General features: G+C 34.2%; 2 protein-coding genes across 4 annotated transcripts; both read right to left on the bottom strand.

Annotated features, from left to right (window-relative positions):
* Nucleotides 1–352: 352 nt before the first annotated feature.
* Nucleotides 353–11,939, bottom strand: LOC107859793 (protein GRIP). Of its 3 annotated transcripts, none has more exons than XM_016704900.2 (22): nucleotides 11,592–11,939; nucleotides 10,433–10,935; nucleotides 10,120–10,235; nucleotides 9,071–9,240; nucleotides 8,438–8,531; nucleotides 8,030–8,116; nucleotides 7,856–7,936; nucleotides 7,469–7,594; nucleotides 6,696–6,804; nucleotides 6,538–6,617; nucleotides 4,907–5,035; nucleotides 4,703–4,803; nucleotides 4,274–4,407; nucleotides 4,076–4,173; nucleotides 3,884–4,003; nucleotides 3,726–3,753; nucleotides 3,565–3,623; nucleotides 2,047–2,118; nucleotides 1,924–1,971; nucleotides 1,595–1,700; nucleotides 1,409–1,467; nucleotides 353–982 (listed from the first exon to the last, which is right to left on the bottom strand). In XM_016704900.2, exons 2-22 carry the CDS (start codon nucleotides 10,926–10,928, stop codon nucleotides 872–874), a joined length of 2,424 nt encoding a protein of 807 aa, XP_016560386.2. In that variant the 5' UTR covers nucleotides 10,929–10,935; nucleotides 11,592–11,939; the 3' UTR covers nucleotides 353–871. The 3 variants fall into 3 exon arrangements, with proteins under 3 accessions (XP_016560386.2, XP_047263118.1, XP_016560387.2); XM_047407162.1 differs by having other exon boundaries at nucleotides 11,587–11,876; XM_016704901.2 differs by having other exon boundaries at nucleotides 3,565–3,628; nucleotides 3,731–3,753; nucleotides 11,592–11,869.
* Nucleotides 11,940–13,450: 1,511 nt separating this feature from the next.
* LOC107859794 (serine acetyltransferase 2) lies at nucleotides 13,451–20,847 on the bottom strand. The gene is made up of 10 exons (XM_016704904.2): nucleotides 19,800–20,847; nucleotides 17,755–17,952; nucleotides 17,603–17,662; nucleotides 17,082–17,177; nucleotides 16,947–16,971; nucleotides 16,678–16,772; nucleotides 15,419–15,585; nucleotides 15,246–15,319; nucleotides 14,194–14,253; nucleotides 13,451–13,824 (listed from the first exon to the last, which is right to left on the bottom strand). Exons 1-10 carry the CDS (start codon nucleotides 20,067–20,069, stop codon nucleotides 13,811–13,813), a joined length of 1,059 nt encoding a protein of 352 aa, XP_016560390.1. The 5' UTR covers nucleotides 20,070–20,847; the 3' UTR covers nucleotides 13,451–13,810.
* Between the last annotated feature and the right edge of the window lie 5,683 nt (nucleotides 20,848–26,530).

The following is a 26,530-nucleotide window of genomic DNA, read 5'->3' on the forward strand; positions in this document are numbered from 1 at the left end:
AAACATGGAGCGGCGCGGTTATGAATGTGGGGCGGATATATGCGAGTTTAAATGTCATACGGTGCGGTGCAATTTTAAAACTTGCGGGTTTAGTAAAAACCCGCACACCGCACCCGCACCATTGCCATCCCTACTTGTTTGCCAGCTTGTTGACAATTTTGACTGATTCTTTAGCCTAGGGGTAGACATCAAATTGAAAATTCCAACTAGAGTTATTGAAAGGAAAATTGAAGGTTTTTTAGCTCCACGAAGCCATTGATACTTGTAGACAACCACTGTATTAAGTTTTGATATTATTATTGATCAATAACTTATTAACTGGTAGCCCAATAATAAAATCAAAGCTTCATGATGTGAGTGCTTGTGAGCAAAGTAATATATTATGATCCTAATATAAATAGTGTGTATTAAATCTTCTTTTAGGTACAACTTTGATGACCTTTTACACAACTCTTGAATGTATCGAAGCAACTGGCTCTGAAGCACCAACCCAAAATACCTCTCGCAATCCAGATTTTTTTGAAAAGAAAAAACCATAAAACTTGTACACTATTATTTCATGAATTTAACAAATGTGTTCTTCCCTCTTTCTCTACAACCAAAAAGGAAAATTGAGAACGAAATACCTCTAGTATACAATTCATGTGAAGAACGATAAAGGATGACCGACTCTAGCCCTGTATCTCGTACTGCTTGCGTTTCTTCTTTTGCATCAGCTCTATACAACAAAAAATTTCTTTGTTAATTACATAAGAGCACAATTCCTCTACTGCATCCCTCCTTCCCTGTCCGTTCCAGACTATCCAAATCCACTTGAAGCTGGATTAGACAACATTTGGGTAGAATCTCTGCAGCCCTCACTTAATGGCTATTAAGAGAATGAAAATCTGGAAAACAGTGAGCTCCCAGATCCTGAAGTATCTTTTGCTGGGCTGGCTTGAGCTTCTACAGAGGCGCGATATGCTTGTTGGCATTTCCGCATCTGCAAATGCATGTGTAAAAACACGTTTTCAGGCTATATGACACTCCTATGGATTTACTCACTATTGATATACGAGTAACTAACAGAGAAAATATCAGCATGAGAGCAATAACTAAAGGTTTGGCTTCACATGCTTTCGTAATTATCTAAAACATAATCAATTTTTGCAATATCTAAACATTTGATAGAACTAAAGTCTGGGGACGGGCCCCAGCACAAGGGTGTATTGTATGTAGCCTGTTTCCAAGGCTTGAACCTGTGACCTTCTGGTCACATGGTAGCAACTTTACCAGTTATTCCAAGGCTCCCCTTCAGGAGTAGGCCTAAATAGATTCATGAATATTACTGAGACATAATGTCATAACCATCACCAATATTTTAGAAATGAAAGTAGTTTACTACTGCAATTGGGAACAAGAATATCACCTCCTCAGGGCTGAACTGGAGAAGCATTGCAACTACAGGTAATAGAGCCTCCACTTCACCTGTGAAATATTTATCACAAACAAATTATGATGTAAATAATTACATACAGACGCATTTAGTTCAACTAAAAAAATCCTGCTTCTACAGGAAGAATTATAAATCTTCACTGTATCACTGAAAAGTTACCTGTCTCGAGAAGTTTTAAAATGACATTCTTAAGATAAGTCATATCTACCCCTTCCCTCTTCTGTGATCTGTCCATGTTCCTAAGCTCCTCTTTCAACTTAGCTTCCTGCACTCATTATAATGGAATCCAAATCATAAGAAATCCAGGTAAAAAAACAGCAAAGCATATGGTTGTCTAAGCCAGGAAAAAGAATTCAGCTGCCTAGGCCCACTCAATCATTAAGCCAATGGCTAAATAACTTAAGCCACTCTCCAGTCCCCAAGAAAGAAGAGGTTTAGTTATTGAGATGGATTACACCATATATTGACAGACATAAGACTTTGATTACCTGCTGGCTGTGGAGACGATTTTCACGTTCAAGCTCTTCTATCTCCTCCTGGATCAAGATATCAGAGTCTAATGAAGGAACTATCTCTTAATAACATTGATGTTCTCGGAGAGAATAACTTACTTGAAGGGCTAGAATGTGACGTTGGGACTGAGCAAGCTCTTCTTCTCTTTGCGCTTGTTGTCTGGCCAAAACCTGAAGCGCCCGTTTAAATAAGTAGTGGCATTGAATAGTGAGACAGAAATGGAGTCTCTTGATTGCTAAAAACTAATTTTCTTAACCAAGGAGCTGTTTGTCCAAGGATATTTTTTTCATTTATTTTTCCAAAACATTGTTTGTTTATACATTGGACTGCTTTTCTGAAAATTCTAAAGAAATTGAAGTGAAAACCCATATCCACTCACAAAAGTTTTAACTTTTTTCCAACATAAATGCATGTCCACAGACAACTTCAATTTCCAAATATTTTTTTCCTACTTTAACTTCAAATACTACTTTTGTCCTTTCAGATATATCACATTTTTATATCCAAATGCCTACTAAAACTCTGGCTAAGGAGCCTTTAATAGATGATCCAAAAATAATTCCCACTCAAATTACAAATTTGAATTTGATACACTCGCCTTCCAATACCTTATCAACTTGCATTTTGAATATCAGACAAACAAAAACCGGACCTTTTACCTTCATTATGAATCCACCTATCTTTTTTGTTCAAGTCTAATTATCCGGTATCCGAAACTCACTAACCTAACTAGTCCCAGTTCGTGATAGGTAGGCCCACTTGAGGTGGGGTGGGGGTGGAGGGTGGGGGGAGAGTAAATTGCTCACTATCAAAAGTCTCCATTCCTAAGGTTTGAACCTCGCGCTCTGGTTGAGGGATGCAACCACATCTCCTACATAATAGCACTCACCACACCCTCAAGGTTAAGAAATTATTTGGCAGTCTATATATACAGAGTAGCATATATTTACAAGAACTTCACAGAACATTAACCTTTTTAAAACTCAGCCAGCCTGTTGTAACTATCAAATGAAATTTCTTACACATGGTGTCTTTGCAAGGACTATCTCAAGATATTATGTTTTATAATGTTAATTTGATAATTTTCAACCCCCAGAGGATTACTTTTTTACAAGGTGGAAAGAAAAAGGCAACCTTGGAGTAATGGTAAGTTGTCTTCGCGTGACCTATAGGTCACAGGTGCGAAGAATTAGCCAATGATGCTTGTGTCATGGTAGGCTTCCTACAGGACACTCCCTTTGGATGTGGCCCTTCCCCGGACCTGGCGTGAATGCGGGATGTTTCATGCACCGGGCTGCCCATAGAAGATAAAGAACACCAAAATTCTTATGCCCAATTTTTGTCACTAGACTTTTTGCATGTGCTCAAATGATTTGGGAAACAGAAGTCAGTCCTACTCCTAAACATTCATACATAATAGAACTGCAATATCTGGCCCCTGACTTCCGACTATGGACTTCAAAGAATTGCACAAGGCATGCCAGACAATGTTTGGGTGGGACCTAAAAACTGTTGCCACTTATACTACCTATGTCTCACTCTTTGATTTACTTTCCCCCCTTTGCAGTAACTGATAAAAGTAATGCACAGTAACGTAATTAGAAAATTTTCCATACTAGAATCTGCTGCTCAGCAGCTGAGGTAGTCGAATTTGGAGGATCCTGCTTGTCATAAACTGTACAATCAGTACCAAGAGAATATCAGTCACTGAAGCCGCTAGTTAAGAATACTATCTTAAACTGTAGAATGAGCTAAAAGGTGCTGAAGATCTTCATACCTGTATTGGAATTTCCATTGTGATCGGCCTGATATTTGCAGATTAAAATAACTATTTTAAAAGAATGCTTAAAATACAAATGTTAAAGAGGTGCATTCCTAAAGAAGATTCATGAATGACCAGTATGAATAGGTGATTGGAGACTGCTCCGCACTTACAAAAGATTTAGACTGAAGTTTGTGGCGAAGGTTCTCGTTATCATCTAGAAGTCTGGAGATCTCATTGTCCTTCTCCTCAATCATCTTATCAGCAAGGTCACGAAAAGAATCAAGCTCTTCCTACAAGTTAAAGAACTCAGTGTCACTAAACTAAAAAGAGTTATGATCATATTGCTGATTATAAATCATCACCTTCATTTTTTTACAGCTTAGTTTGAGGTCTTCTAGTTCCTTTTGAACATTATCACCAGAGGTAACCACATTCTCTGCTTTAAATGCATCACATCTCACTGCAAAATAGTATCTAGAATGATTTTTCCATTTGGAAGCTGAATAAATGGCTTTTTATAAAAAGAAAGTTGATTATCATATCATCTAAAAAAAAATTACATCGCCATGTTTCTTCTACATTTTTAAGGTTGATTTCCCATGTTTCCTTCTCTTTCTGGTGGGCAGAAAAAGCAGAACTGAGCTTCATTTCCATGCTTTTGATCTGTTGCTCTGTAGCACAAACAGCTTCATCTCTGGATAGGATTTGATGGATAAGTAAGTTAATTTAATCTTTTTCAGCAAATAAAATGCTAAATCAAGTCTGTAAAAAGCCCCGTGTACTACTACAATTTTCAGAACTATTTTGCCCAAGGGAGTGAATGAACTTAAGAGTGTGTCCATGTGAGTGAGCTAAACATTCAGTAAACAGAAAAGGACAGCAAACTGCAAACAGATTACTAGGATATACATACTGTGAATTTATGAAAAAGCCCACCAAAAATAAGCTGCGTAAAATTTATGCTCAGGTGGACATCAAACTCAGATTACCTGTCTGAAAGTTCCTTCTCATGATTAACTAAGGTGTTCTTTAGATCTTGAAGGGCTTTATCCCTTTCAGAAGAGACTGAGATTACCTCTTTCTCTGCTTCCTGAAAGAGCAAAAAATTTTAATGTCATAGAAACAATTAAACGACCTTAATGTTAAACTATTAATCCAAAGCATTTCGCTAGTTACAGCCAGGATGCACGTACCTTCAATGCTTCCTCAAGTGCTTTAAGTTGTTCGTTGTCTCTAGCAGCAGCCAATTCAGCATCCTTTCGCTGAAGAAGTGCGTGAGCACGGGCCTTGTAAGACGAAAATTCGCTTTGAGTGCGAAGGATCTGCAAGTTACCATAGAAGAGGAAATCCTTGAGACACATAAAACAAAGAGCATTTGCGTCAACGTTTGCTAGAAACTATCTCTGGTACCAAACTCTTAAGGAGGGAAAAATTAAAGTCAATGACAAGCTATTCAGAATCCTAAACTCATCTTAAAAAAGAGCAATTCAACATCCTGAACTTGCCTGATTCTATCATTTCATAGTTTTTATAGCAGTCATCTTGTTGTTTATTTTCTCAAGGCAAGTGTAAAATGCCATTTAAATATTAGATCCATTTAGAAGAGGAGAGCGTAACTGTGCCACAGAAATAGAGATAACCTACAATTTTCTGTTATAGGTAATTACAGATACATAATCTAGCAACTAGAAGAATCCTTTCCTGGCTTACCCATAACTTCAAATCAGTATATACAATACTGTCAAGGCGAACTAAATATATGTGCCTCTATCAGATTCTGTCTGTTTTTGTAAAATGTCAAATAAGCAATTGGTGCACATATTTCAAGAAGAAATTAACAAAAGTGTAAAGATCCAATTGATATATAATTCTTTTTGCCCATTGCTTGGGACTATGCCAATACCCAATTAATTCGTCACTTCAGGAGGATCTCGATATCTAGACATAATAAAAAATCTGAAGGCATGGGTAACCACCGACCAACCACCTCCACAACCGTCAAATACTACCACTGACCAACCACCAACCACCTCCACCACCAGCCTCCATCGCATAACCACCATAGCCGAGCACCACCACAATCACCAAGCACCTTCACAATTAGCCACCACAACCAAACCTCTCCTTCGCAAAACCACCAATACCAACCACCTCTACCATACTTCTGTCTGACCAAAAACAGACAGCATTGCACAACCATCATAGGCAACCTCCCCCATATAATCATGACCACCAGCACCTTACAATTATTATCGCCCACCACCGCCTTTGTTGCTAGCTTTTAGAGTGTGATTCAATTAAATAACCAATTTATTGAACACCCTGTTAATAAATATTTTCCAATATTTTGTGGATTTTATATTTATTGGTAATATTTATTTGAATTTTATATGTATTAGTTTTTAATAAAGATAAATGATCAACATTCAGATGTTGAAAGACTCTTAGTTTTTCAATGTGCATATCTAGATGCAATATTTAATATTTAGTTGTGCATAAAGATTCAGACACCATAAGCTAATAAATACGAATGGGGCAACATTCAGATGCTAAAAGACTCTTAGTTTTTCAACGTGCAGATCTAGATGCAATATTTAATATTTAGTTGTGCATAAAGATTCAGACACCATAAGCTAATAAATACGAATGGGGCAACATTCAGATGCTGAAAGACTCTTAGTTTTTCAACGTGCAGATCTAGATGCAATATTTAATATTTAGTTGGGCATAAAGATTCAGACACCATAATCTAATAAAAAAGAATGGGGCCTAAACATTTGTGAGAGGAAAAATACAGGCAAGAAAAAAAAGAGATTAGAATCACCTCTTCTTTGGCTGCCATCAGTTCAGCCTCTTTTGAGTTTAAAACTTGAGACTGAGCAGATAATTCTGACTCCAGTTGACCTACAATGAGAAAACAAGTATAAGATCCAAATTCATCATCTCCTAAACAAGGTATCAAACCAGAATACAGAATTGTACTTCTAAATTTGGCTGCTTCAATCTCGGCACGGATGCAGTTACTCTCAGCAATCTCCAGCTTTGTTCTGAGTGAATGGCAGGTGGTTTCCCAACTCTCTTTTTCCTTCTCCTAAATGCATCAAAAAGACTACAGAAGTAAGAACCAAACAAAAAGATTAAAAATCTTACCAGAGACGAGAATAAATCATTAGAAAATGGTTGTGCCAAATTAATTAGGTAGCTATTTGCTCCATCACAAAAACCACTTGACAAAACCACAAGTTATAGTAGGCATATGATCAAATATGACTATGAAAGACTACATCATGGGAGATTGAGAATGGATCCTTATGGGGACACATCAAATTGTTAATAAAAAAGAGGCAATTAACAGGACATATTTAACTACGTTTCCATACTGGCTCTTGAATCAAGATTAACATGACTTCTACGGAGCAACAGTAACATTATTCTTTTTAAGAGATCAGCATTTTGAACTTTCATCCACCACTTTTACCTCTACCCAATTAAAAACGCATGTGTTGGTAAAGAAATTTTTGTTAGCAGAGGGTAACAAGTATAATTTAGGATTCCCAACAATTAGGCCTGTGATCTGATGCCTGCCTGCAAGTGAAGTAGAAACTTGCTTTTCAAATTAACAATCTCAAAAAGGAGAGGAACTTTAGCAACTTATAGTCTTGGAAAAATATATGTTCAAATTACTGCCATGCACCCAAAAACAGCAATTATGAAGGACTTTTAAGGTCAAATTGGAAAAAGGTGTTAGCTCGTACGTGTTCGCTTTTCAGGTGAATAATGTCTCCTTTAACTGTTTCAACAGCAGCTCTAAGTCTTGCTGCTTCACCAGTGGAAGCTGCATCCATCTCCGCAATCTTAGACTCCTTCGCCGCAATCAGAGTCTACAAGGAACAACACAATCAGAACTCCAAATATCCAGAAGATAGAAAAGCTGAACAAGTAATACATAATAGACAGGATCCTGAGAATGCTGTAGAACCAACAATCGCTGAGCAAGAAATATAAATCTCATTAAATGTCATTTTTTCATATCATTTATACCTAATTGAATTGCCAAACAAAATATATATGAGCAAGATGAAGTTGTTTTATATCTCTTGCATTCTTCCACCTCTGTGTACAATTAGGAACAGAATCATTACCCGCAGAGATGAGATTGTTTCAGTTGCTTTGCTTCTTTCAGCCAATGCCTCGGTAATTTGGGCTTCCAGACTCTCTTTTTGCTGATGTAAAAGAGCAATTTATTCAGGAAATTAACTATTCAGAACAAAAGAAGGAATTAAAGCAGCAGATCAACAGTGATACTGTTGTTGTACCTTCTGGTGCTTTGAAGAGAGGTCTTCAAGTGAAGCTTGTCTCTTCTCATCTGCTGCCTGCAGCAATGCTCGCATCTCTTCCAATTTCTGCAAAACCAAGGTTCAGCAAAGATCCTCTATGTTCAATAGGTGTATCGGAGAGAGAACTTAGACATAGGTCATATATACCCACAATAAGCCATGAACCTTTCACAAATATCCTGGGTTTCATAATTGAAGAATCATTTTATTTCGAGCCTTTTCTGTCAACATGAGATTCCCCGTCTCAAATATCAAAAGGATTTAAGAAATACTTACAAGACATGTAAGGACACAAGATTGACTAAGGAAGCCATTAAACAATCGACATTATTCTGATTATAGGCATTTAACTTGATCAAAGATGTAAGCTTTCTCACAGCTGCACACCTGCTCTTTCTCTAAAAGTGCCTGTTGTGATGCCTCCAGAGCAATCTCTTTTGGTGTCAAGGAACGGCGCAGCTCTTCAATGTTGTCTCTGAGCCTAAAAATCAACAAATTTGTGAACTGAAAATAAATAATGACAGAAAGCATCTTAAGACTAGAAAATCTAAAAGAAAAATTTCACCTTCAGAAAAGCAACATTAAACTTATTGATATAAAAAAATCGATAGAATATCCTTGACCAGTTGACATGAACTAGCTTTACGTCTAAAAAAAATGGACAATTCCAAAACCTGATGTAACTATTTAATAAAAACTTGGCTTCCGTCCAAAAAAAAAGGGAAAACGTATTCTTTCATTACAACGAACAATTTTGAAGTGAAAAGATTAAGACAGATTGACAAAATGCTAGGTGAATATGTTGGAAAATTAATTTCACATTTAGTATATGGACACTGGAGGAGCTCAAAGGATAATGGTGTAGCTATATCAAGAAGTTGTTCAAAAGGTAGCTCTGATGATATCTCTTTGTTCTTTGTTTTTGTTCTTTTTCTTCAAAGCTAATCCAAATAATAAGCATACAGTCCATTAAAATCACTACAGAGGAGCAGCGTCGACTAGTTCATAAGGAGAACATACCTGTTGTTTGTACTTCGTAACTGTTGCCTATCCAAATCCATTGCTTTTAATGCCTCCTGAGCATGTTGTCGATTGCGTTCCAACTCTTGCTGCAATGCAGACAGTTGAGATGACGCTCGCTCGGATTTCTCATTGACATCACGAAACTGGGCCTCAAGATCATCTTTTTCCTAAAGAAACAGAATTTCGACAAAGAACAGTTAGTTATTGTGACTCTCACTTTAAAAATGGAGCAATTGGAAACAACTACAGTACAACTTCGATAATTTGTCCACACATTTTTTATCTTAAGGTCCAGTCCAATTGCATCTTTAGGAAGAGAAGAAAATAAGACCACATCATGTCACCATGACCATTTTCTTGATTCCTACACTTCATTCAGACAGTTTTCATGCTCACCTTAGTTGTTTTAAAGTTAAGCAATTGAGCTCTACTTTTGGACTTGTTTCCGTCAAGGACACAATAACATTTTAATCAGCAGCTCTTAAACCATCCCATAACACTGTAATTCACAAAGGCAGAGACACAAGTGAAATAGTCCAATTGTTTTGAGCTAAGGGACAGTCTACTTAAGTAACTTTACCATCAATACCAGTGCCAACTACTAACATCTCAACCTATACGGAATAGACAATCTTCCTCTACAATGTAGTTTTGAGTCGCTTTTTTTAATCAGGAGTTTCATGTCAGAGTTACGGTCCATGGTACTCCCTATTGAATATATATGGGCAACTGCTAGCTCAAAAGCAACTATAAGCTGAAGTGCAAGGAAGATGGATATAAGGAAGAAAGACTAATGGATTGCATCCCCCTTCACATCTTCGGACGATTTGGAGAGAAAAGAGTAGTAAAATTTGAGGACACAAAAAACCATCCATAATCAAAAGTTCTCTCTGATTTCATGTCTTTGTGGTGTACAGAATATACTGTTATCTAAAGAAGGTTGCTAGAAAATGGAAGATTCTGGACATGTAAAACACCTTTTGAAAAGTTAACCAAGTTCTAATGAAAAACATTACCAAATAAAAGAGGATGATCTCAGAATTTACCTTCTGCACCTCTTGAATACGCTGTTTTGCTCGTTTGTGAAGTCTGTTGAATTTTGAGTCTAGCTCCGAGTACTTCTCGTCACGTTCTTTTATTTCCTGATCCATCTTATGTTGTACTATTCAAACAACCATTTATCAACTTCAGAATATGCTTGATCAACTGAAACTAAGAAGATAAAACCAAAAGAATCTGCAACTACCAATGAAAGTACATCACTAAACTTTTAGAACTATCATCAAAGCCCAAGTTCGATATCTGATGTTGAATTCAAGCAACTTGAAGAAGAAAATGGAAGTCAAAGAAAATCACAACCTTCAGCAACTTTGGCAGACAACTCTTGGACCTTTGTGTCTGCTTCTAAGTATAGAGTTTGAAGATGCTTTAGCGCTTCCTCCGCTGCACCTCGTGTTTGCTTTTCCTCCAAAAGTTCCCTATTCAAAGATTCAATCTTCTCATTAAGGTCTTTTGGATTATCACTTGCCCCATTTGCATGTGCAACCGCTTTAATTTGTTGATCAGATTCATCAGAATAAGTGTGGATGTTTTGCCATCCCACGATCTGAGATTTCAGATAATCATTCTGGAAATCAAGTTCTACGAGCATTTGTACAAGATCATCATGGCTATCATCTGTATGTTGGTAACTATCATGAACTCCGTTCTCCTTTACATGATTACTCTCGAAGTTATTGACCTGTGTCTCCATTTTGCTATCATCTTCCGTGTGATTATCTGCAGCCCCATTATTAATATCTCCCTCCATCATTTCCACTTCTGCTTCTGAGAAGTAGGGATTAAACTGTTTCATCCATCAACTGCAACAAGTAACAAGCACAAAACACAAGATCAATAATCTATGAATACAAGAATCATGTAACTCAGCATTGAAAGTAAAGAATCAAAGATAAAATCACAAAACTATTGGCTTCAAAAGTTCCGTATATCAACAAAAAAAAGTTTTAAAAATCCAATTTTGAATGCCGAATTCTGTGAAGTAAACAAAAGTCTCATAGAAAGATCGAACGTGCAAGCTAATTGGATTAAACGGAAGCTGGCACAAGATTCAAAACTTCACAGACTATCTCAGATTGATCACATCAATGTAGCACTAGCTTCCGCAAACACGGAGGAAATCACCCCCTTCTCCATTTATTTCCAATGAGGTACTGGAAACCCAATAGAAGTTGAGGTTTATCACCAGTAGCATACATACATATATAGTACCCAAATTTGTCCCTTTCCGCTAACGGAAGCAAAGAAAAAATGAAATAGGAGAAAATTAACAGTAGCAATTCACATTTCTCCAGTATCAACCAGATCCTGCCGCTGAACTAAATAGCACCGACCACAATTTTCATCAACAGAGCTAAATTACCAATGCATTAACACATAAAAACGAGCAAAAAAGATTTGTATAAGTACAAGCATCATATTACATGAAAATGGAAAGCATAAAAAGAAGTGACCTTACAAGTAATATGGATGAAGCAGTGGGGGAACTGCAGATCTAGATGCTGCTAAAAATCTTCAAGCGGCAAAACAGAGAAAATTGATTTGTGCAATAATAATTAAATCCCTTAATTATTATTATTATTATTAATGAGGAGTATCAATGGAGAAATCTCAATACTCCGCAAAGGGCGAGAAAGGCAGGGGAAGAAAATTTTGGGATCGCGTTGGGGGTGGGGAGTGGGGGATTATTTTCCTACTTTCTACTTTTCTTTAATACCAACGAAATCTTATAAAAAAATATTTATTAGTACAAATTTTAATGATTTCGGAATAATGAATTACTCGTATTTTGGTGAATTGGTTAGTATTAAAAAGTGTTGATTGAAGTAACTAGGAAGTAATGTGAAATAAAAACTGCAATACTTGTTAAGTAATTAATGTTTCGTTTATAAATGACAAAAATTGAGAAATATTTATATAGATTCAAACATCAAATACTTTCATTCCTCATAAACTTTTAATGTAAAAAAAAAAAAAAAAAAAAAAAACCTTAATGTACTTTTTTTCTACTATTCCAGATAGCTTCTAAAAGTTACTCCTCACTAATTTCATATGAAATGTTTGCAAAGAAACGTAAAATTGTCGGCAAATGGAACTCACCTTACTAGTAGCAAATTTCTTAAAAGGCATTCACATAAGTACAACAATAACAATATCACTTTTTCAACGTATTTTCATCCAATTTTAGGTCATTGTCCTGGTATTCTCAACCGACTCATTTATCTTATTGGATATGAAATTTGCTATATTAATTTAAATTTTTTTTTAATCAAAAGGAGAACTTTATTCATACTAATAATATGCATCATAGTAGGAAACAGTAGTAGCTTGAACAAGCTCGATGGTAGTCTGCAAAGGCCTAACACTATTATTACAATCAAAAACTAAAGGAGGCACAAAAGGCCCATCAAAAAGAGGTCCACCAGTGTCTTCATTCATTAGAGAGTTAACAAAATCCGATGGTTCAAACCATACTTCAAAACAGCTATTTGGAGTCAACTTCTTCCCTTGCTTTGCAAGCTTATCGGCTACATTGTTGTGTCTCCTAGATTCATGTTGCATCATTGGGCTCCCCAGGCTGAGGAGAAGATCCCTTCAAGTGAGGGTTAAGTTATTGTTAGTTTGTGTAAGTGGATCCAAAGAGTTGATTACCTTTAGGGAATTCGTTGCAATTTCTAGATAAGAGACCTGCATATTAGTAGCAATAATAAGGCCAAAGAATAGACTAGTGCGTTCGGCTTCTAGAGGTGAATGGACACTAATTCTAGCGCTATAACCATTCACCCAGGATCCAAGTGAGTCACGAAAGACCTCCCAGCCCTCCAACCTTAGTTAAGTGATTATATGAACCATCAAAATTTAGTTTTAGACCTTTATCAGGGGTTTCCAAGTTGTGTGAGGTTTTGGCCCTACATGAGGAGGGTTCGTCGCCACGAAGATGAATTCCACAATTCGTGCAAACGGAGTGGAAAGAGGGAGAGTCGTTGTAAAGGTTGTGGTTTCTAATGAGCCATATATTCTATATATATAAAGGTTGTGGTTTCAATTGTTTACTGGAGGTGCATGGATTTTGCTACACATTCGTAACCAGTCTGCGCGATCAGAGGTCGCGATTGACTGGATAGAAGCCATAGGGATTTGGAGTTGTTGAACAATCGCCAAGCCAGATGGCCGAAAATATTGACATAATAACTGAAAAGATCGTTTGAGAAGATATATGACTGTTTGAAAGTACTTAAATCCACTTGAAGGGTTGAAAGCTCAAAAATTACATATGATGATATTATCAGTAGACTGGTCAATACTTGACACAAAAAATGTTGTGAAACATACCAATGAGCAAGTATCTCTGGCACATTCAACATTAATCAACATCGTCCCCATTATTTCATTGGAGCACTAATTCAAACAATCTTACAAAATTATTGAGTCTAATTTACAGACTGACAAATCTCCTGGAGAAAGAAATACATAATTTAGATCAACACAGATTACATGCCATTACACGTCGATTGAATGATGATCAATCTTTAAAGGAACTTTATTTTTCTATGTTCAGAAATCCTATAGTATTAAAGATGGTGAAAATATTAAAATCATTTTCACACATTGAAGTGAATTGGGGTTAGTCAAATGAAGATGTCTCTTCATTAATCTCTAATGTTGAGCCATTGTCTGTTAAGCAACTGATCCTGTCAAGAAGACACACGGAGAACAATAAGAACTACGCGGAAAAGAGATGACTAACCAGAAATCTGATGCTACTCTGATGCTACTGATACATGACAAACTTGAGCGTTCATGACAGCTAAAAGTGGCAAAGATCAAAGCTTTTTAAACAAATTAGACTACTGGAGTTCCGGAACAACAAAGAAACTAGGAAATACTTACGAATTACCCAAACTGGAATATCTACAACATCGTTATTATTGATTTGGGTGTGGCTCGCTTCCAGGCAGAAGCTGCTGTAGGAGCAAAGCTAAAGTCCAACTGGATGACTATTTGTTTCTTAAAAAAATATATCCCTAATTTAAACAACATGCTACATGATGAAATCTTACCATTGGATCTCGCTTCCTTGCAGCTAATGGCTACTTTTTTAAAAAATTCCTTGCTAGCATCTGTAATATGTAAAAAGCAATGAGCAGTTAACTTCTAAGCAAAGGGAATGACGAAGCCAATAAGTTTACTACTGGTAGCAAGCTCGTGAAATCAAACAGTTACACGCTAAGATTTACATTTTTTGTAAATCGCTATAAACTACAAAGGAATGTGAAAGTTTTCGGTATACCAGTCCGTATGAGCCACCAGGATATCAGACTAGTGAGAATTTAGGGGTCTAATATCTCAACTCTTACTTATTCAAAATTCTAGGGAGAGATTCTTCTCACAATGACTTTTATTTCAACATTATTAAACATCAACGTAATTTGATGTTGTAAAGCCATTACCTTCCGTTTTCTCTTCATTTCTAATCGCATTCCAACTTTATGTTTAAATTTCCATCTAGGATCCCATTTGTTTTAATTCACGGCACCTTCTGGCTTCCCTCACATTTTGACATTTTCCCTAAGTTTTTATAGTAAAAAGGATAACATCAATCTGCTCAACAACTACTCTGGAGCATCCCTACCTCCCTCATATTTCCAAACCTATATTGTTCCGCTTACTTAAAACCAAAACGGGCTCTAACCGAATACTTGATTGTCTTCCTAGGGAAGGGGTTAAATGTTGAATCTCTTTTCTCCCCCTTATTGTTCCCCATATTCATGTAGACAAGCATATGTAATTTAAACAAAGCAACTCCATTTAGATATACCACGAAAACCTTTTTAAGAGTCAGAATCCTCCCTTTTAGAATCCATCAAGATCCAAAACAGCCTAATAAAGAAGATCCATCGTATTGTTTCTCCTTATTCCTTAAGTCAATACAGAAAAGCTAACTCATGCAAGAGAGGTCACCATTTGTTTTTCCCTCTTCTTCCCAAAGAAACCAGTTTCTACTTGGGTATACATGCATATGTAGCATTATATAATAACAAAACTAAACACAATAGAGCAAGTTTCGAGAGAAAAGACTATACTGCTACTAAAGCAAACATCTTTGACATACCATGCTTCATAGTTAAAGATGGATCTTGATCATCTACATAACCAATCACCTTTGCTGGTATTCCTGTCACCATACTGTAAAACCAAAAGAAAGGCACATCACAACCAGTATTCCATGTAGTATCAGAACTCCTTTACAGATAAACCAGAAGTTCAAAATATATAGTACTCAACCTGTGAGGAGGAACATCCTTCATTACAAGAGAACCTGCACCAACCATTGCACCTTCCCCTACTTTTATATTTCCAAGTATAGTTACACTAGCTCCAATAAGTGCACCTTGACCTATTTGGGGATGTCTATCACCAGTTTCTTTCCCAGTTCCTCCTAAGGTTACACCCTGCACAAAATATATTTAGGTGACAGGAAATTCAGATTATCTTCAAGGATAGAGGGAGTACATATGAACTTCCATATGGTATTCAAGTTGCTCGGCTTATATAGCACAGATTGATGATAGTATAGCTGATGGAATGAATTATTTAGGTAATAGATGCATAATGCTTCCTTCTCCTTTCACGTAGAAGGATCTCGTTAGTTACCACCTCTGTAGATCACTGCACAAAAACTATACTATTGCCCTTTGGTGCAGAACTTTGTGACAGGCTTCCCCCCGTGCCCACAACAACATTTCCTTCCTGGTGGGTGTATGAACTGATTCTTAAATCTATACTCTCTGCATCTCACGTCACATAGATTAAATCGCATGCACTACCTGCCACAACAAATTCAAGAGAAAGAATCTGCACCTCATGAACTGGCAGAGCAAAGAATCTACACCTCATGAACTGGCAGAGCTTTGAAGGGGTGTGCTTATGTAGGAACAGAAGTGAAGGAAGATTTTGTTGTTAGGGGGAGGGTGCAAGATATCTAACTATATCATGATGCACCATTCCTATGGGCTATGGTCATTCCGTTAATACTTCTGGCTCTTGTGAGTATAGACGTCTATGGATAAAAGATTGATAAGTGGCGATGCCGCCCTGAAATTTTACTTGTAAACTTAAAACACACTACACTCATTGAAAGGTACTCCTGAACATCTACACAGATCCAATCAATCACTTAGAGGACTACGGAGAGCATTGCTGACAAGCTCCAAAGGAAAAGGATCTAGTCATCTATACCCAGCCTTTACAATAACAGAAACATTGACAAAAACCACCAAAATAATGAAAGTATCTGCCAAAATTAACTTTTTGCTATTGTTTTTCGGCTAACCAAAAAAAAAGAAAAAGAAGGCCTATACATGCTTGCATTTACCATAATTTCTTTTAGATCTTTTAATGCGAAGGCAAAGTGAATAACCAAAAAGAAGAAAGCTTAACTATCTTATCCTCCCCTCAAAATCACATAAACTATTGTCCAGAAAATGAGGAAATCGGTACCAAATGACACACCAACACCCAACATAAAGTAAAGTGTAACTCACCTGCATAAGTGAAACTCTATTCCCTATGACAGCGGTTTCACCAATTACAACACCAGTTGCATGATCCAGAAGAATTCCATCTCCAATTTTGGCAGCTGTTAATAGGCAAACATAGGTATAAATCTCTGGTGCAGTGTGTAGACCCACTGATAAGATAATTGACTGGTAGTTTTTACGAAAGTAAATCTTGTAAGAATATAACTTCCAAGACTAGAACAGAATCCATATCCATTTGCGCTGATAGTAGGACGGAGAAACTGAATGATTACCTGGATGTATGTCAACTCCAAAAACCTGTATTGAAGCGACAGTTTTATGTTACAACGAAGTAACATAGAGCAAAAGGTCAAGTGGTATTGAAAATGACAATGATGGCTATCACCAAGTAGAGGATACAAGATTACCTCACTAACTCGACTTTGTAACGCCAGTGCCAAGACTTTGCGCCCTTGATTCCATAATGCATGTGCAACTCGATGTGTTTGTAAAGAATGATAACCCTAAAAAGATTAGTTTCAATATCAGGATCTTGAGAATTGATGTTAAATATCAGAAAAGAAAAATCCTTAGTAAACTGAGAACCATTATTCTCTTGTCCTGTGTCCCTTTCTTTAGAAAGCAACTAAAAGGTGGTGACAATATTCAGAATCACTGATAGAAGCATACTTTTAAAAAGTAGTTTCCCTTACTAAGAATTGATGACAACAAATTAAAACCAAGAGCAAACTTAATGAGGTTCCTTTATAAGTTCATTGGGTTTAATATTTTAACTAATAGCATTTCGTGAAAAGAAGTTGATGTGATGGTAAGCAAATACTCCATTCAACAAAATGAAGCGGACATAAAAATGAGGTTCCATGAAAGAATAACACAAAAACATTAACAGTAATCCGCTTAATAGTATAAAAGACCAAAAGAACAGCACCTTAAGGTACAAAAGAGCAGAACAGTATGACAAACAAGAAGGATCTCTATCTTTACATGCCTGTCAAGGAGGAGGGGCAAAAGGTACTGTTAGTACTTGTCAAAAAGTACAAAGATAGAATATGTTTGAGATTCATGGAATCTCAATTGCACCTGTAAATCAAGTCGAATTGAACATTGGATGCACCGATCATGCATTATTACATCACAGAATATGTCCATTAATTGGGTTGCCAAAAGTGTAGGATTTTGCAGCCGGTTGGAAAGAACAAAACTCAATGCCCGGTCCAAACAATCGTGTGTTAAAATACTTGCATACAAGAAACTGCTCAATATTGGCTCCTTCTCTGCCTGGATTGCATAATAGAAACAACAGCAAATGGTTCCGCAAGGGTATCAGCTAAAATCATTTTCAAAATCTATGCAAAACTAACAAATCCAGAGAATATTCCAGCTACCTAAATTTACATAGCAGATTTCAGATCTTTATTCTACATGTTCTCTTGATGAACAAAAGCTGAAACAACAAGTGATAGAAAGATTACAGTAAGAGACCAATGGTTTGATCATTTGCTCAATATTCTAATACTTGCAAATTCTTTTAAATTTACAGTCTTAAACTACTAAATTGTTACATTTACTCCACTATGAAAGATTACAAACACTGGACACTCAAAAACATCTCCTTTTTTTTTTTTTGATAACCGTGGTGTCCGGGTCAGCTTACGCGCACCTCGACTAAATCCACGAGATACCTGCCACCTTCCACCAGCAACAAGTACCAGGTAACTCTGTCCACTAAGGCTAGAACAGATGGGAAGAAAACACCTAGTGTTTGTCTCTGCTGGGAATTGAACCTGAGACCTCATGGTGCTCATCCCAACTTCATTGAACCACTAGGCCACACCCTTGGGTGCACTCAAAAACATCCATTTGATAGTTAAACAAACATAGAGTATTAAAACTTGGGGTTTAATTGCTATATATCCACCAGTCCCGGGCGGAACTACAGAGGCGAGAGGGTTTTCACCCTTCGGCAAAAAATTACATTGTATATATAAGGTATTTTTTCTAATTTTTTATGTACATATATAGATTTTGAATCCCCTAATTAAACACGAGACTATAGGTTGACCAAGTGGTTTAGGGAGTTCAAATCCAAGCACTATATTTTTATTTTTAGAACCCCCTTAGTGAAAACCTTGAATCGTCCATTGTACACCACTGTTGGTGTTAAGAATTAATCTATCAGGCCGACTTAAAATCTACGTTGCTCAAAATAGTGCCCGGCCGTGTGTGTCGGAACCTCCAAAAGTTATGCAAACATAGAGCGGCAGAATTTTTGGAGGGTCTGAGCAACATAGCTTAAGAGTGTTAATTTTCAACTCTTCCATGTTCGGCTGGTCAAAAATGTTGGAAAACATTTTCTCGAGGATAATAGGAAAATGAATTTCCATTCCTAATGGAAGTATGAAAAACAAGTTCCGCAAGTAGTACTATTTCACATTGATTGTATCCTCCCCACCTCCGTCATACCTCATCTTCACCCCTACCCCCATAGTCCCCATCCTCACTGCTCCACCCCCTATCCCCCTTCTCCCATAATATTTGTCCAAATCATACACAAATGCTTTTTGGATAATATTTTTTGCTACAAGAAAATCAGGTAGAAAAACACTTAGGTATTTTCCTAGGAAACATCTTTCAATAAAACATTTTTCATCTAAAAGTAAGTTTCAAGTAACTGTCCATAGCACATGTGAATAGATTACCTGGAAACAAGGCTAGGTAACTTGCTTCAACTGATTAAACTATTACTCCAGTACTCTATGTAACTTAAATTCTTAGCAATCACAGCACTGACCAAAAGGAAAAGAAAAACTTCACAGAGAAAAAGCTATGTGAACTTAGATCTTATTCCTTTTCGTTCTTTGTAACTCGAATGAAACAGTTCTCTCAAGGTCAAATTAATGTCAAAGCTATGGGAAAAGCTGATTCAAAACCCATTAAATGATTTCTTCTTATCCGTCTAAACTTCACATGTCTTGATTCTTGTAAAAGCATCAAGAATGAAACAGGGAGGTAGGTGCAGACAAGTTGGTCAATAAGACAGTGGTTAAAACTCAAAAGAAAGAACAAAAAAAGGTGTAATTAATTAAAGGTAAAAAGTCTTTATGTATGAATAAAAAAAGGCAGACCTCGAGCTTGGCTTCGAGCTTAACAGCATCCCAAATAGGGTCACCCACAGTAGAAGCTGTGTTGGCAACAGATACGATCAAGTTGGGGTCAGGCTCCGATACGCCAACAGCGTAAACAGGAAAGACTTTTTCTATGGGGTAGTCCGCCATGGATGAATTGGGTCCAAGTTTTTCTGGATCTTCCACATGTAAGGTGGTTGTTAACGAGGTGGTGGTGCGCATTTGAGAAAGAGCATACCAAGTGTCGTCGCTTAAACAAGAACAAGCCATCCAAACATGGACCAATATTAATATTATAGTAGTATTTATTATAGGAAACACCCACGTAGTAGAGAAGAGTTGCCTAGATTTCCATTATAGGGTGCATGCAGAGATGAAGAATACGACGACGACGATGATGATACACACAGATAACACTACACACTATCTGTTTTTACTGTAAACGGGATGGTGGGTGGTGGGGGTGAGGGTAGGGGGTGGGTTTGCGGGGGAGGGTAGAGGCTTTGTTTGGGTTAGAGACTTTGGTTTTATCTTTTAGGTTTTGGGGGTTACGTGTGGTTGATTTGGAAAGACGCAAATCTGGGAACTTTTGGACCATACAAACTTTTTTCCACAAGTTCTAATCAAGGTATGAGAAAAAAAGGTTAACTAAAGGCAAACTTTTATATAATAGCCTTATTTGTTTCAAAAAAAAATTATTTATTTATAGTCAAAAATTACTATGCACATATTACATATAATGATTGTCGTATTTAAGTAAGTGTTTGGCGATGAAAAAAAAAATGGAGTTGGAATTTGGAGTTATGTTTGCCCATAAATATAAATTAAAGTTGTTTTTGACTTTTTATGAGAGAAGTAAAAGTGAAAAAAATAAAAACAAGTTTAACATATTTTCACTTTATGGCCAAACACCATAATTTTCACTAACGTAAAATAACTTTTGGAGAAAAGGTGAAAAATTCTCATAGCCAAATACTCCCTAAATCTTAGTTTTTTATCATGCACAGAAATTATTAAAAGGAATGATTTTTTTCCATTTATGAAACATAAGAAAATTATTTAAATTAAAGTCTCAAAAGATATTCAGTTTTAACTGATTAAAGAAAGTTAACACATTATTCATAAATTCATAAGTAGTTGTATATAGAACAATCTAATGAACACATAAATTGCTGTAGGACTTTTTCTCGTGAACCAGGTTCAATCAAATAACTAAATAGATGGATCATCTTTTTCTATTTTGAAAGTTGATCCTGTAATTCAAAACTAATAAAGTTTTTTAGAGCCAAGTAAACTGAGGAAACTCCAATTTAATTCGTTTTATTGAGCTTCTATCTTCCCTAAAGTTGGTTTTATCATTGGATCAAGCTTTTAAATTGATGAAAGAAATCTATAATTGTAACTTAATTCACAAATTTTAGTTGAATTATATCGGCGGAGATTTCTATTCAAACTTCCAGGAAATTAATAAGGATATCTAACAATCTTCCATTGAACTTTTCAAAATATTTAATCAAGATCTTTAGACTTATTATTAGTATTCCTAGAGGTTACTATTGTTATAGTGACTTTCTTTATAAAATAAATTACAAGTTATGAAAACAGGAAATAGTAAAATCAATTAATATTTGGGTAGTGGTTAAGTTTACAAATTGTGTATCATAATGCCTAGGGATGATTGTCGTTACTATTATAGATAAGTAAATTTTAATAGTAAATATATCGGTTTCAAAATATTTTTTAGTTATTATAATGAAATGTACTGTTATAAAAGTTGACAATCATAAGAGATTTTAGTGACGATTGGTTCAATCTAAAATATTTTTTAGAATTTTCTTTTCATCAAACAACACGTATTGAAAAGATTTAGGATGTTGGTTGAGTCATCAGTGAATTCATCCGATATAATTCATCAAAATCTGGACTCGATGAATAATGATGAATAATGACGGGAAAAACTTACTACAAATGATGTACATATCAAGCTAATATACACATGTCATATATTTGAATGTAGAGTTATTTTAATTTAATCATATTTGATCAAAATTCATTTTACTTCATTAATTACTTAACAATGATAAAGTATATTAATTTAATGTAAGCATCAGATGTAGGTAAGTTTTTCCCAATAATGACTTTAGTTTCTTAAAATCTCTTGGACTTTTCTCGTAGAGATGTCTTTCTTGGAAGATAAAAAAAAGTTACATATTGTACCTACTAATTAAATATATAGGAAATTATTTATATCAAACATATATATATTTTTTATGCATTAATACACAAAAATATATATTTATTGAGTATTATTTTAATAAACAGTTGTTTATATCGATTCTGAAAAAAAATGTAGTTTGAGCAATAATGATGCTAACCTATGACTAAGATGTCCATTGAAAGAACAATAGATAATACAGGCTAGCTCACTTATAACTTCCTCCTGCATTTTTTATTTATTCATGTTATTAAAAACATATAATCAATAATACTTATTCAGTTTGAAAATTTAATAGATAATTTATTTATTTATGCCTATTTGGTCCCTGATATTAACTTCTATTTACCCAATACTTGATATATTCAATCGATATTATAATATTCTAGTAAAATTATCTTTTTTATCTATCATTTTTTATGATGCGTATCAAATAAACAGATAACAAGTATTGTTGAACGGACTGAAGTAATAGAAATGTTACTTCTAAGACAACTAAAGGAAGAAACTGTTTTTTTGGTTTTGGTTTTGGTTTTGAAAATGTAACGAGCAAAGCAAGCAGATAAATGCAGAAAATATGAGGGTGGAAACAAAATAGAGGGAAATTTAATAGTTGCAATGATTGTTGGCTGGTGAGTTAATGAGACTAATATGAGAAGTAATCCAACAATACAAGAAATAAATACACCCTCCGTCTCAAATTATTCGTTTTAAATTTTTTAATTTATTTTATTAATTAAGAAGAAATAATTTTTTTTCCACATATTATTAATTATTTTTCTTAATCAATATGTCATCTCAATTTGAGACGAATAATTTGAGATAGATGGAGTACTAGGATGATTAGTTAAAATCTCACTAACAAGACAACACGTTTAAGAAATTCATGATTTATTTTTTGACAAAAAAAAAAAAAAAAACTTTAAAAATATAGGGGGTACCCTATATAGTTCCCTTGTTAAGGATATAGTGTTGATGTACCTGGGCGTTAATAGGAGTAGATACAATTGAACATGGACTTATTCTGTTGTCTTGTCTCTTGGTGGCCATCACGTGTGCCCCTGCAAAAAGTCCTTTCATCACTAGGGACTAAGGACTTATCTCTTTCATGCATATACCATGATTAACCTTAGGATTCAACAATACTTGTTTACTACTTAATATATATTTTAAAAAATAATAAATAAGAAAAATAATTTTAGTAAATTATTTTTTAAATATAATAATATTTTGGAAAATATATTAAAATAATAAATAATATTAATGATAAAATAATGAGCAAGTTATTTATTAATTTTTTAAACTGTATTAATATTATTGAACATTTATTTTTAATATCGTGAACAAATAAAGATAAGCGGATGGATGCTATCATAGGAGTATAAAACAACAGATTAGGCTCTCTTTCATTCTTTTTGCTTCACGTCTTAATTTTAGATGATACAGTGTTTTTAAAAAATAATAAAAACCATAGGATGTGTTTGGTATGAAGGCTCGTATTTTATTGATCAGATTTTTTGAAATATATTTTATCTAGAAAATAAATTTCTTATTTTATGATTTTTTTTTTTTAGGAGACAACAAAAATTACAATATAATCAATATTTACAAGTAAAATTTTTAAAAGCTAAAATATACACTAACATTATCTTTATCTTGAAAAGTACAGAGACAAATAATTTTTCACATTATTATTTAAGTTACATGTCCAATAAAATATTATTACATAAATTGAGATTGGGAGCATATATTTTTGTTCCTTCCTTTCAAAATTGAAATATATTTCTTTATTCAAAAATAATCAAATTATAATTTTTGTTTCTTACTTTTAAGTCATGATTTTTTTTTAAGATTATAATTAAGTTTCAATTGTTTAATCTTAAACTGTATTCCAGCTAGTTTAACAAGTCAAACAAAATGAAACAAAACAGTAATTAATTAACATGTGGTAGTCTTCAACATACTTGTACCATTGTTAGACTAGAATATGTTATATCACTTCAAGAAGCATTATCACGTAACCACCCCTGTATAAATCCATTTTTATGATTTGTCTGTTATGTATTGTTCCCTAATACTCCATGACAATGACTTAATATTGAATTCATAAATGACATAAAGCAGCCTCTATACATTTCTCTATCACGTCAAACTCCAATTTCTAATCAGTTTTGTTACTATGCCCCGTTTGGACGCACACGAGAAGAACTTGTTTAAAAGTTTTCTTCTTTTTTTTTTTTCCAGATATTTCACCTTGTTCATGTTTTATCACGGATTTGCTTACTGTGTTTTGTTGTCAGGAGTCTATTGGAAACAACCTCTGTATTTTTTTGGAGGTAGTGGTATGAATGATGTACACTTTATCCTCCCCAACCCTCACTGTATGAAAATACACTGGATATGTTGTTGTTGTAATTTCATATGAAAATGAATTTCTTATTGAGGATAATTATCACTGGAAAGTAAAAAGTTCCATATTAATTATTAATAAGATGTGCTTTTCTTTTAATTTGTTGCAAAAATTATGTCATGGAAAATACTCCTAAGAAATTCAGTGACTATGATTTACCACACACATTCGGTAGTTTTCTTTAAATTGTTTTTTATATTACGTTCTCTGATAATATTTTGTTATAATAATTAAAAGTATTTGAACAAATGATGTTGTTATAAAGAAGTTTGATCATAAGTTATAATTACATGGGAAAAGATTTTTGAAAAATATTTGCATGTTTACGTATTATTACTTGCATCCTAGATCGAGGCTGGCCTATTTGATTTAAACTTTATGAGTTTTGGATTGTAGAACAGTGACTTTAAATAGCAATTTTGTATATATTCAATGAATTTCTTAACACATAATATTATTTGAGCAAAAAATATTAAATTCATTCGAACCTGTATTTGAACTTCTAGCTTCGCCTCTGCTTTCTGTCATTGATGTTCAATCACATCATTGTGTCCTCTCTTCAATTGTATTACATTTTGTTTATTGTAACAAATGAAAGACTTAATTATGGGCTCATGTTTGCTACATCGTCAAGTTGCTTTCTTTTTTGGGCCGTGAATCCATTGGGTCAAGCAAACGGTTTTCTGACCCAACTAGTTAACCATGGAGCAGGCTCAGGGCCCAGGGGCAGCTAAACTCAATCACATATTAGACATAGAACCACTATTGAGTTTGTCACGAATAGAATCATCCATCACTCCTTTGGTGCCGTTTGGTTTGCGGGTTGGATGTAAATAATCCCGGAATAAAATAATAATTTCAGGATAAAAAATTATTTCACTTGTTTGGTTGTCAATGTCTGAGATAACTTATCCCGAAACTAATAATTAGTCCTGAGATAAGTTATTCATATATGTGGTGGGATTATTATCTCATGTTGAGTTATCCTTGAGATAAAATTAAAATAAGACACAATTGCCCTCCAAATTCTTTTTAGATTATATATATATGTATTACTTTTTTTTAAAAAAAAAAATATAAGATATTTTTATAAAATTATGGACAAGTTACTAAAGTATGTTGACATTCGCTTTCTAATTTAATACATGCTTCATTATTAAATAAAAAAATATATATTTAGCTAAAAATATTTGAATTTTTTTTTAAAAAAATATAATTTGACTCTCCAAATATTAATGATACTAAATAATAAAAAATGAGAGTAATTCTTTTTCACATTTTTTTGATGATGAATTTTTTTAACAAAAAATGAGATTATCAATATTTTATAGAATTTAGAACAAAATAAGTAATTTAACAAGAAATATTAGAGATTCATACACATTTAAGAAGTATTTTATTTATGAATATATTATACGTTAAATTTATTCGAATAATTATTATGTTTATTTATATATTTTAATTTCTCTAAAAATTAAGAAAAATGTCGACTCCATTGTTGAGTTACATATTTTAAATTAAATATTTTTTTAATCACTTAAAAACTGATATTTTATATATCAATTAAAATGAATTTTAATATTTTATATTATATGAGTGATATGTATTTAAATGAAGTGACATAAACAACAAATCATCTTTTGCTTTAATAAACTTAAGTTGAAATTTTTTATTTCAAACTAAATAAGATGTAGTAAGATTTTTTTAAAACATCAAACTAAATAAGATGTAGTAAGATTTTTTTTAAACACATACGGCATAATCATGGGAAGGTACACGCAAAAAAATTAAAACTAAATAAGATGAAAGTTTTATTTTAAAATACACACGATATAAATATGGAAATACACGCACACAAAAAAATTAATCTAAATAAGATAAAAGTTTTATTTTTAAAAATAAATATTTAAAGCTTGAATATATATATATATAAATAAGTTAAATAAGATAGAGGACATTTTGGTAATCAATTAATTTATTTCTAGAAATTATACAATGCAGATTACTTCAAATACAACAAACCAAACACTCAATAAAAAATAATTCTAGCATAACTAATTTCAGTATAACTTATCCCATCATAACTTATTCCAGCATAACTAATTC

Source organism: Capsicum annuum, chromosome 2 (genome assembly GCF_002878395.1).
Source record: "Capsicum annuum cultivar UCD-10X-F1 chromosome 2, UCD10Xv1.1, whole genome shotgun sequence".
NCBI classification, from domain to species: Eukaryota; Viridiplantae; Streptophyta; class Magnoliopsida; order Solanales; family Solanaceae; genus Capsicum; species Capsicum annuum.

Coding starts and splice junctions, on each gene's coding strand:
- LOC107859793 (XM_016704900.2), bottom strand. CDS start 10,928: ATGAAACAGTTTAATCCCTACTTCTCAGAAGCAGAAGTGGAAATGATG. Junction 7,937..8,029: donor TCTCTTCAAAGCACCAGAAG/GTACAACAACAG, acceptor CTTTTACATCAG/CAAAAAGAGAGTCTGGAAGC. Junction 5,036..6,537: donor TGATGGCAGCCAAAGAAGAG/GTGATTCTAATC, acceptor GGTAACTTGCAG/ATCCTTCGCACTCAAAGCGA.
- LOC107859794 (XM_016704904.2), bottom strand. CDS start 20,069: ATGGCTTGTTCTTGTTTAAGCGACGACACTTGGTATGCTCTTTCTCAA. Junction 17,953..19,799: donor AGCTCGAAGCCAAGCTCGAG/GTCTGCCTTTTT, acceptor TATGCAATCCAG/GCAGAGAAGGAGCCAATATT. Junction 17,178..17,602: donor CTGCTCTTTTGTACCTTAAG/GTGCTGTTCTTT, acceptor TAATCTTTTTAG/GGTTATCATTCTTTACAAAC.